The sequence below is a fragment of the Sceloporus occidentalis genome, unplaced genomic scaffold, assembly GCF_023333645.1.
Source record: "Sceloporus occidentalis isolate IW3139 unplaced genomic scaffold, rSceOcc1.0.p SCAF_16, whole genome shotgun sequence".
NCBI lineage: Eukaryota > Metazoa > Chordata > Lepidosauria > Squamata > Phrynosomatidae > Sceloporus > Sceloporus occidentalis.
In genome coordinates this window covers 8,845,180-8,857,387 of record NW_028316996.1, presented here as the reverse complement: position 1 = coordinate 8,857,387, position 12,208 = coordinate 8,845,180, and the positions used below count along the sequence as shown (strand labels likewise).

The 12,208-nt window shown below is 33.4% G+C and overlaps 1 protein-coding gene across 2 annotated transcripts in view; it reads right to left on the bottom strand.

Annotated features, from left to right (window-relative positions):
• Nucleotides 1-2,559: 2,559 nt before the first annotated feature.
• Nucleotides 2,560-12,208, bottom strand: part of LOC149302991 (ephrin-A5) — a 187,956-nt gene continuing 178,307 nt past the window's right edge. The window contains exons 3-5 of one of the 2 annotated variants that reach the window (XM_089481854.1): nucleotides 7,625-7,690; nucleotides 7,108-7,188; nucleotides 2,560-2,681 (exon numbers count right to left, since the gene is read on the bottom strand). In XM_089481854.1, the coding sequence (XP_089337980.1) occupies nucleotides 2,560-2,681; nucleotides 7,108-7,188; nucleotides 7,625-7,690 (269 nt within the window). The remainder of the gene's footprint in view (nucleotides 2,682-7,107; nucleotides 7,189-7,624; nucleotides 7,691-12,208) is intronic. The other variant, XM_089481855.1, reaches the window with a different exon arrangement.

Sequence of the window (12,208 nt, the reverse complement as noted above, 5' to 3'; positions counted from 1 at the left end):
ACCAGGGAATTGGGCATAATAAAATACCCTACCTGGGCCATTGTAGTTTTACTGGGAGAAAAAAAAAGAGGGAGAGAAATGAGATGGGTATAAAAAAGAGAGAGATAAAGCCAAATATATTTAATTTGAGTTAGTCCCTCAGTATTCAAGTGCAATGAACGGCTTCATTTTTCACCCCACCGTCCATCAGAAAATTAGGAATTGTTATTTAACATGGGATTAAAAAAAATCTAAAAGAGCTCCATTATTTACTGTAGTCTCTAGTTGGATTGTAACCTGGTTTTCACTGCCACCCCTTGACCTGACAATTTTATTTATAATTACAGCATTATCAACACTCATTAAAAATATGTAGCGTGAAGATTATACATTTTTAGAATTTGACAGAACTGTGAGTCTGTTTTTGTGTTTAGTGCTTTATCGAGCCACAATAAAAATTAAAATAATCATAAAAACCCACTTTCCTAAAGCAAAGTTAAGGCAGATAAACCATTACCAATGCAAATGTTCTATTTGCTCCTATTAAATCAGTATGTTGTATTAAAGCTATTTTAAAACAATTGTACATTATTTCTCTATTCATTCTGTTCATTTTTGCATAATTTGTTGTTAATGGGTTAAAACGTGTTTTATGTCTGTATTGATTGATGTGCATTTGAACATTACTTATCCTGGTTTACCTTTCTGTACTGACATTTACCATATCGTAGTGTAAAGAAATAGTAGAGTATGAACAAAGCCTATTATTGACCAGACTTCGACAGTATTGATAATTTCTTAGGTTATTTTTGCAATGCATAATTCTGTGCTTTATTTTAGTTTATTTTATATATGATGTAAAAAAAATTGCATAATACTATTTTCTAGGTGAAAGTAAACCAAATCTCATTGGAAAATGCATTATTTTGACAGTCAAAAATATTGGTTGCTAACTATGATTATTTTACTTCTGATGGCTATATCATATTTTTTTTTATAAATATATTAAACATATATTTTTATTATTATTTTTGACTTTTTTTTAAACATAATCACAGTTAGTTAAAATGTTTTATTATTTATTTCTTACAGTGCCACATTCGTTCATTGAGTTGCGTGTTTCTGGTGTCCAAACAGATGAACATTTGATGAATATTTTCTTTAGAGCCATATTTCCTCTGATTTCATTACAAAGAAATCTCAAAGCACCCTAATAATTAACAACCTCTGTACGTGGACGTTCCTTTTAAGACATGACATATGACGTATAACTTAAGGAGGTTATTTCACATTCGTAGGCTCATCGATATCCATTTGATGGGACAAGAACATATCCATCCTCTAAATAAACTATTTCTTGTACCAGTTGATTCCTTAAAAAAAAGTCCATTAGTATCTTTGGGAACTGATTCCACTTACTGCTTTGCAAGAAAAAAGAAAATGAAATAGAACAATCTACAGGTACCCTCCGGTGCTGCATAACTTGGTTGAATTGCCAGTGAAGGCTACGAAATGTAAGCACAATTCTCAATTTTCAAAGAAATCCAGATCACAGAACTCACGACTATCAGTGTACAAATGTTTATAGTTGTGTCCAAAGAAACATATAAGGTTATGTATAAGAAACTATAAGAAACTCAAGCCAGGCGTAAATAAATCCAGTACTATGAAACGCTTCATTGTAGATGTCCTTAGTAAGTATAGTCAACCAGGGTAGTTCTGTTGATGTCTCCAGCGGAGTTCACACTTTAAAGCAAGGTCACTTACTAAACAAAGTTATTGTCAGTTTATACAATAGTACCAAAACCAAAAAGTAGCACCTCAAAAATCTATTTCTGGTAGTGGTCTGCAACTTTAGTAAATAGTGAAGCTCACTGCAAGGGTGCTGACTTTTCTAGGTAAAATAAAAATAAAGCAACAATATCTATTGTAGCGTGATAATCTGAAACCATTTCTGATTAAACCTTAGTGCAGGCAAGTTTACTCAGGAAAGTCACGGGGTGATGCCTTTTTTCCTCAGATAATGTTCACCCACAAGCATCCATGGAAAATGATGTAAGTGACTTTACCAGGTTCCCCTATGATTATAGCAGTTTTATGTTTGGGTTGGTTGTAACAACATTCTGAGAGAATATGGGGGAAAAAAATTCTGATTTTTTTGATTTCTTTTTTTTTGTTGATGAGTTCCAAAAAATTTTTTAATGACCACCAAAACATTTCATCGTTAAACATATAACAGTAAGCCAAAATGATTGCAAAGGGAAAATATTCACTAGTGCCGTTATTCAAATTTTGGAATTTTTATCAGAAGTTTTCCTTTTTTTTCTTCTTTGTTTTTGTAATTTTTTTTCAGTTCTGGAACAATAATGAACATCAAAATTATAGTATATATGAACTAAATATTCATCTGAAAATCATGGCCATTTGAGACTGGGAATAGAAATACAAATAAAACGTAAAAAAAAAAAAGCTGAAAAAATAATAATCATATAAAGTTCCTTTCTCGGGTGAAGCAGTTAGGTGGATCTTTGATGTTTCCAGACCCTGATGTTGTGGAGCTCTTCTGTACAGTATTCTGTGCTATAATGTCAAAAGCATGGCCAGAAGAAACAGTAGGGTTGTCAAAAGCCAATTTGGTATCCGTGGTCCTGTTGCTGCATTGTCACCACGGGACGGCTCAGCTGATTCATGAACTGTGTCATCTGTTCAAATACAAAATATACATCCCATGAAGACTTTTTTTTATCGTTATAACATAGCTTTAAAGCTCAGCTGTTCAAACCATTTCATTAATGATAACACTTTATACATTGTGGTTAAATACATTTCAAACCAAATCATTTACCAGCCCAATTAAATCTATATAAATAACATACTCAAAATAATCTTAAAATTAAATTGTTTTATTACATCATAATTTTAGGTCAATTAAGCTGCCATGTTTGCAATGCTTTATATATGAAAATGTTTTAAAATATGTATAAGAAAAAATAAACTTTCATTAAAGAATATTAAAATAATTTAATTTTAAAGACAACTTCCAAGCACTGTAGGTCTGAGTGAATTCGAAGAGAATTCTCAGTTAATGTCTAACTTATGCATAAACAAAAAAATGTTCTTCCCACCCCACAAAAAACTGGTTGCTAGCCTGTAAAAGGTTTTGAGTTCCCAAAGCATATATGTTATATAAAGAATAATGTGCCTCATGTAGTCACAGAAATTATCAAACTCATATCACATACTTTGTAGACAGTTTTCGAGTATTATATATATATATATATATATATATATATATATATATATATATATATATACACACATATAAGTGTGTGTATGTATGCAGACATAAAGCATAGAAAACCAATCTATAACCACACTCTTGTACCACGATTCACAATAACATAATTAGAATGTTATCATGTGGCCATGCACATACTTGTGCTTAATTACCTATGCAGAAGAGCAAGTCCTAGTATTTGAAATAGCAGGGATTTCACAGTTTGTTTCATTTAATTATGTTCCATTAGAAAAAAAAAAACTAAAAACGTCCACTAAAAGACACTATTTGTATTAGTAATGCTCATATATGCATTCTTAGACCAATTATGAAGTACTTTTACTACTGATATATCATCCTAGTAATAAGAAGCTTCTATAAAGCTTTCAGAAGACTGTCTTCCATCAAATGTTTAGCTATTTCATAAGCTCTTTATAAATTTGAGAAAACTAATACTGCTACTTCTGGCGCTTAATACAGTCAGGAAGTTAATTGCCTTGAAAATATATTATACACCATGTGTGATGTGGGCCCCCTACTGGCAAGTTAGAGAATATACAAATATCACATGTTAAGGCAAAAAGCTTAGAAATTCTGAAGTTAATTCTAAAACCAAATCTAAATGAGTTAAGTCTAAATAATTAGTCTAAATTATAAAGACCGGTTATAACGGTAGATATAGCATTAAAGAAAATCCATTGTTTGATATTGTGTTATATGTACTGATATTCAATTTTGCTTCTCGCCTTATGTCCTAGTAAGGTACTTAATAAATAAATCGAATTGCACCTGTTTAATATTGTGAAAGTATCAAAACTTTTAAAGAACTGAAACATTTCAAAACAGTTTAATGAGAATATGGTTACATATAGTGGAAGATGAATCCATCTAAATTCCAATATCAACTAATGGACACTATTTTGAGTGGAGATATAAAAACAATTCTGACCAGTAATGCATTCGCATCACCAAAAAAATGTATATTCATTTCTCCAATCTCCAATAACGAAGAGCGCCCCAGGCAATTTGTAGCGGCTATAGATTGGGTGTTAGTGTGAGTGTGAGGAGTGTCAGTGACAGTAATAGTGTTGAAGCTGAGATTGAGGCTCATTTACCATACAGAAAGTGTCAGTAGTGTAGTGCAGAAAATTGGGGTAAATTGGAAAAGCTGTACAACTATAATTCATTTCATTGACTTACTGGGACTGCAGCAGAAGTTTTTTCCCCTTTTTATACAATTGATTTATTCATTTTTGGACTAGTTTTCAATGCAAAAATAAATGTTCCCATTTTTCTATTATCTTCTACCTTACCAATACACTTATACTTCTAACAAAACTTTTTATTTTTGGACAACGTAAAACAATAAATCATTAATATTGGTGACAAATTAGGCCGAGCAGGGCACAGGACTGTGCAATGCGTGCAGTGTGTTTTAGTTCTTGTAATATTGTTTCTGAACGGGAGACAGTTGCACATTTACACTACCAGCAAAATCTCTGGTTTGTGTACAACACAAAACAATAAATCATTAATAATGGTGATATATTAGGCAGGGCAGGGGACTGTGCAGTATGCGCACTTTGCGTAGTGTGCTTTAGTTCTTGAAATACTATTCCTGAATTGGGTTTAAGACAGTTTTATGTTTCTGCTATCAGGAAAACTTCTAGTTTGTGAACAACACAAAATAATATATCATTAACAAAGGTGGCAAGTTAGCCAGGGGACTTTTTCCAATTTTTACCAGCGACTGTAGTCAATTTGGAAATGTTTGTGGAACAGAATAGTTCCAATTTTCATCGACTGGCTGGGTGTAGGCGTGTATGAAAAATTAGTCAAATGACCCCTGGTATACCAGTCCCAAGTAGGCACTGTGCCCTGCCTACTCTGAAGGATCAATTTTTGAATATTAAAGAAATTCAGTCCTCCACTAAGTAGCTTGATTTGTCTTTTGTCTGTGCCTGCCCTGTGCCCCATCCTGCCCCTTTTTCTGCTGCAGCTCAATCTCCTTCCTTACGCTGAGGGATACATTTTTTAATTGTTTGAATGTTGAGGAAATTCAGTCCTGTGCCAAGTAGCTAGATGCCGATGCTTGTCCTGTGCCCTGCCTCTGCCGCTGTGGCTCAATCTCCTTCTTTACCCTGAGGAATCAATTTCTTGATTTTTTGCTTATTGGGGTAATTCAGTCCTAAACCAAGTAGCTGGATGTGTCTGTATGCTTGTGCCTGCCCTGTGCCCTGACCTGTCCTGTCTATGTTACTGCTGCACCTCAATCTACTTCCTTTCTCTGGTGGATCAATTCTTCTTCTAATATTAGGAAAAAAAGTGCACTTTCATATAGAATGTTTGCATTTCTATTATATGTTTATTAAATTGCATATCATATGTTGCTAACCCTGTAACCAGCGCACACCTAAGTTACTTTTACCATATAGTTTTCTCTATCCTTGAGGGCAATATGGAACGTTGCTGCAGTTGTCTCATTTTCTTTTTATTTTTCTCTATCTAATTGTATCACTATTTTTTTTTTTATACACAATTTGTAAGTAAAAGGTGAGTCCAGAAGGTGTCAGGTCAGGGGCCTTGCCTTTAGGAGCACCCCCGAATATAATTTTCAACAAAAAAAAAAAAGTGCTCAAAAAAAAAGTTGTCCCAACATCTTGTATATATATATAAAACAAGGAAATTGCAGAGGTTCTATTTTAACTGCTTTTCTGACTGGTTTAGAATTGTAGACATATGATTCTGATATATCAAAATGTCTAAAAGACTTCTTATGCACACTGCTCTATAAATCAGCAGCCTGAGATAACAAAACTTGCTACAGCAAGTGGGACCTATCACAACCAAATGTGAAACGTTGGGAAATATGCATTTAAACACAGTTTAAGTATTTTGGCCTCTATATTACAAGCCTGTTTGGCTATGCTTGGGTCATGAGATGAATGTTAACAGTACTCTCTAGCTTGTAATACAATCCTATCAAGTAATATTGTTTGCAAGATAATCTTTATTAGATTTATTACATATATATATACATTATACATACAATATATATATATATATATATATATATATATATATATATATATATATATATATATATGTTAGAAGCTAGGACATCTACCTAGAAATATCGAACACTTTGAAAACCTATATATATTAGTATTTGAAAAGTGCTCGTTAATATAAAGTTTTTATTTTCTATGTTTTTCTTCTTAAAGGTTGATGAAGCAATAATACATGTTTTTTTCTAATGTCACAGGTCCAGTATACCGTAATCTGTGTATAGTAATGTATTTATAGTTAATTATGCACTGCATTTACTAATTGTCATATTTTCTTAAGGCACGGTCACTAGAGTAACTGACATCAAATGCACAGACTTTAAAAATGTAAAAGTGCACTGAACTATATTTAGCAGACATGCTTTCGTGTGATGTAGACAGTTAAACACGTGTCATAAAATACATTGTAAATAAATGTTGATCTGAATAGTTACAAAAAAAACAAACTCTTTGCTGTACAGTTACAAAAAACACTATACTCATTACCATGCAAGACATCGGGTTTTGACGTTCGCGGTTTATTTTTGTAGAAGCGATGTTTCATCAAAAACATTTAACACCACTAGTACAAACACAACACGAAAAAGCAACAGCGTGTCTCTCATGCATTTAACAAACACACTGAAGAAGTGAAGTTTAACATGACCACAAGACAGCAGCACGAAGCAAAGAAAAAGCAAGCATCTACGTCATGCAACGCATGCATATACTGAAATAACCCAGAAGCACCAAAGGAAAGAAAACATTGGTTAAAAAAAAGAGAGATTCTCTAAGCATACTAACCTGCTGGTTCTAATGAATTTTCTACTTTCTCGTTAACATCGAAAACACGGTCATGAACACCTACAGTTTTCAAACAGCTGTCTATAATAAAAATAGAGATAACAGCCAAATATGTTAGTGAGATCTCTTAAATTCCGCCACTTCTTTATATATATATTTTTTTAACTATTCTTTCTTATTTTTTGTCTTTTTTTTATTTTATTTTTATTGCTCTTTTTTTTTTTTTTTAGCTTATTTGTTTTGCCCTGATCTACAGGGCGCTTTTCCAACAGCCCGATTGATTTTTCCATTAACTAGACACGTAAAACAAGAGAAACAACAAGTTAGCAACTGGAATGTACTTAACAATGCTGAATGAAGAATGATTAGAAAAATATGATGCAAACTAAACCACAAATGTCGAGAACAATGTTACCACACAAGGCTTAAACAGTAAAAAATTTGAATGCTGTTAACCATGGCACACAGTAACATGCATCTCAGAGCCACCCTTTGAAGCGTAAGAAAGAAAACTTACTTGGTGGTCGAACATAAACTTTGAGCTTCAAGCAGGATCTTCTTCCATTATCTGGAATTGCAGAAGCTAAAAAAACAAAGATACAGATAATGCGTTTACTATGGGTCTTCAAGCTTTTATTATTCATTCTAAACTGAGATAAGTAGACTAGAAGAGTGAATGGTTTTGATGTTCAATTCTATGTTGCCATGTTTCCATCTTGAGTCTAGTCCCAAGATTTTTTAGGAGTCTATGTAAATTGCTAATGTTAGTAGACTTAATCTGGGGATTTTTTTACTAAAAGTAGACTTGATGGATATGAGTCTGCAGAAAGAGTTGTGGTTTCAACTTCCTCACTTCATTAGTCATTATGATGGGCCAACATTGTCAAGTTTCTCCAGCAACAAGGTCTGAGCCAGCCCTGTTTAATACAGTAGTTCAATGGGTGAGGAAACTTTGAAGAAATCTCATCATATGTTATACAAGACCAACAAGGACTTCCTTCCAAAGAAGGTCCCTAAGGTTGGACTTTCAAAATATATAGTCAAGTCAAGGTGTTGGGACCACAACTTTCCTGTCTACTCTTCCTAGTGAACAGATCCCAATATTTTTCAGCTATACATAGTGACTATGTACTTTTACAATCATGTTTACAGTACACATCAAGACACTTAGTTATCCTGTGTGTTTGATAAATGTGTTTAAAAAGCATCGCTGCCTCAGTTGGAGAAAACGTATCCACAAAATGTGACGCAGAACATGCCAGATAGTAGAATGCACTGATAATCACAATCTAACTCCTGGATTTATAGTTAAGACACTATATTTTATTTAAGTTGTATACTAACAAAATTGAAATGTTGATTGTTTTTCAATATTGAGACTTCATCTTAAAATCTAGGATTTTTTTTTCCCTTTTCCCAAACTCAGCTGTTTTTTGTAATGAAATGTGTACAAACATTAAAAATTCAGCATCCCATTATGTTCGCCAGAGGCAATATTTTTCCGTTTGCGTAAGTTAAAGAAAAAAAAAAAATTGTGAGCTGAGCTAAGCTCCTTTCCCTGTAGTATTTCTAAATATGTGATATAGCCTCTAATGCAAAACTACTTGATTATGTAAAGTTAGTTATGATTTTATAATTTTGGGGAAAAAAACAACATTCTATAAATGAATGGCATCCAAAAAATGTTCATTAAACGTCACAGTTATTAGGGATCAAGATAATAATGCCTATATTTGTACCCTTACGGGTTGGATCAGTCTGATGGGATGACGGGGATCGTTCGCTTGTTGTGGCGGACGTAAGTAAAGAATATTTAAGTGATGACCTGCCGTAAGCTTTGCTTGCTTTACTTTACCTGATTTTGAACACATTTTTGTTTATATGAATAAATTTGAATATTTTAACTCAATTTAAACAAAATATATATGATACCATGTTACCTGAAAAGAGCGACCGCACACAGGGTTTGCTTGTTATTCCTGTGTGTGTTATAACAATTAATAAAGTACGATGTGACCTGAGGGTTAAATAGTTGTGGTATCTTATCTTTTAATATCCAGAATATAGAAATAAAGCTCAAAGAAACCCTAACCGTAAACTGAATAACAAAATTAATTTACCATAAGATTTTTAATAATCATAATGCATGCTGTATGTTATGTATCGGATGGCCATTTTCAAAAAAGAAAAAAAAAAACACAAATGACCTAAACAACATAGCTTTTTGTTCAAATGAATAGATCGCTGATTTTTTTGTAACAGTTCATAATTTAACTTTTTATTTGTATCCGTCGCAAACGTTATATCGTAACATTGTTGTAGCACTGTTTGATTTATATAAAGATCATTACAACAGTAATAGCTCTGATCGTGTTTAACTGCCGATGCATATTTAATGTGCTTTCACCTAATATGCTGCAATTATTTAAGTAAGCAAAATGCCTCTTAAAGGTGCGGTCTAGCATGAGCCCTCTGACGTGTTAAGCAGATAAACCTAAGCAGATTTGTCATATTATACTTTTTTCTTAGCTAATCACGTTAAAACAATATACTAGAAAGATGTTTTTAAAACGTCTTTCCAGTTTTATTAACATAAATAATTAGTGTCTGCTTTTTGTCACATGATAATTAAGTATTCCCTGAACTATTATAAATAAGTTAACATTTAAAGGATTAGGAATCATTTTTGGGGAGAGTTTCTGTATTGATTTATGTATCTAATGCTGCGTTTAGTCATGGAAAATGTTCAGTTCTGTAAAAATAGGTGGAACAGCAACTTTAATTTATGATAACTCCTATATTTTGGTTGTTCCATTTGTCTGTTTTTGACCTTTCCTGTTTGTTATGCAGATCAAGAGGAAGGTAAACATGCCTTGTACAGCAGCCAATGTATGCAAAGCATAATACTCAATCCGTCATTGAATATGAATGCTTCTTAGCAAGCGATATCAAGGTAAGATCATTGTAATTGTTATTTGTTCTGGCAGAAAGGATACTGTATGTATTTATAAAGTATCTTATCATAAATTATTTGCAATGTCAGTGAATTTATAAAAGGACATAAAAACCTCATTTCAAATGTTGTAGCATACATAATATCAATTATAATAAAATGTTATGAATAATGAATATTATTAAAACCAATGGCATTGAGCTCCAATCCAACTGTTGAAAATCCAACTAGAGTTCCCAATGAATGTCATTCATTCAGTAGAGGGCCACAAATATATTTTGTATTTATCCAAAAGGTCCATGTATATAGGCTCTTAATGAGCGGTGAAAACATTCCCCTGGTAAGTTCTAATATGGTCTTCCACTTTGGGTTCGTCACAAACGCTAAACATTATTAAAGCTTTCTAAAAAGCTCCGTCCATTGGATGTTCACCATTATGCTACAGCATATGATGGTTGCCACTTTAATGGTGGCTAAACTCAACATAGCTAAGCCAATAGTATACCTTATCCCTACCCTGGGATCCAATAAGAGCTTTGCCGCCTCATACACTGACCTCTTTTCTAAACTAAATGCATTAATAGTGAATTAGGTGTCCCCTCTTCCCAAACACATTCTACTTCATATATAAATGAAACACATGGTGTGTGCAGAATAAGCAGTTGCAAAATCAACCAAGATGTATGGGAGGTAGGGCATTAAATCAGCGAACCATAAAACATATATAGGTCTATTACTAGATCACTAAACCGACAGTTGATAGGAGAATTTGTAAGAGAGTTGTGGTTTCAGTTCATTGACTTCACTATACATTTTGAGAGTCCAACTTTAGGTAGCTTCTCTGGAAAGATCTTGGCGGCCCTCTAATGCATAGTTAAGTCAATGAAGTTCTTTGAAGTTAGTCACACATTGAACTATACATAAAACAGGGCCAGCCAAGATCTTATTTAAGCACAAACTCAATGGGGTTGGACATTCATAATGGACAGTGAAGCTGTGATACTACAAACTTTGTCCTCTTGAAGACTAAGCTGTCCAAATAAAAATTGACAACCTAAACATCAGTACTATGTTCCAAAGAAACCCTTCAATATCCGTTATAAGACAAACACACTCACAGATAGGCAAACATGTCTGCTGTTAGAGAGGTTCCCAGTTCCACACTTAGAAAATGTTATACTTGAAAGAAAACAATACACTTTGAGAAGAATGCTTCACGCAGAACACTATGCATGGTAAACACTCTTAATGTCCATTTAAATTAATCTCATCCTACATCGGTATAAGGATTCAGAGTGAAGGTCTAATGACATATCCGCTACCCCACAATACACCAGCTCAATAATATTAATGTCCCAATGAATCAGATCAGTATTGGTTTTGACTGATTCAGAGTGAAATTTGATTATCCTTTTGTAATAAGTAAGCAGCAAAAATATTTATATTAGACTGATAATAACAAATGACAGTACAGATAAGCCTACATAAAGATGATAAAATCTGATTACAAATATACAAACAAAACAAGTAATGCATAAACATTGCATTTTTTATAATCACATTTTTCACAAGTCTAACAGAGAGCTTTTACATATACATATACTGATGGTGTGATTGAGTATGGCTGAATGAGCTTGCGGCTAAATGCAACAAATGATGGAGGGTTGGTAGAGTTTAATCACTGAGAGGCTGGGAAAAATCAACCTCTGGAGGGTGGGCAAGTGAACCGAAAAGCCCCATGCTAAATCTTGTGCTTTCCAAAACACACATACAGAAGGAGAAGAGCAAAGTACAAGAAGAGTTCTGCCATCATGTAAAAACCGATTAAATGTCCAGATACTCTAGAATCCCCGGTGGCCGCCCAGGAGTCTCATTAACCAGCTGTGATTCCCAGAGCCTGTTGGAGACGTTTTTAGAGTTTCCAATTACATTGTTACTAAATTCAATACATGAATTTTTGACTTTACATTGTAATAAATGGTGGTAACATGTTATTACAATAGGACGTCATACAAAATGAAACGAGGGAACAAACCCACTAACAGCAACGTCTGAGGGGGAGAGTGATCCATCATTCTCTGAGCATCTCTCAACTTCTGCGAGTAGCTGTGGAATTAGTCCCAACTGATTTCATTCAACCAGTTTTTT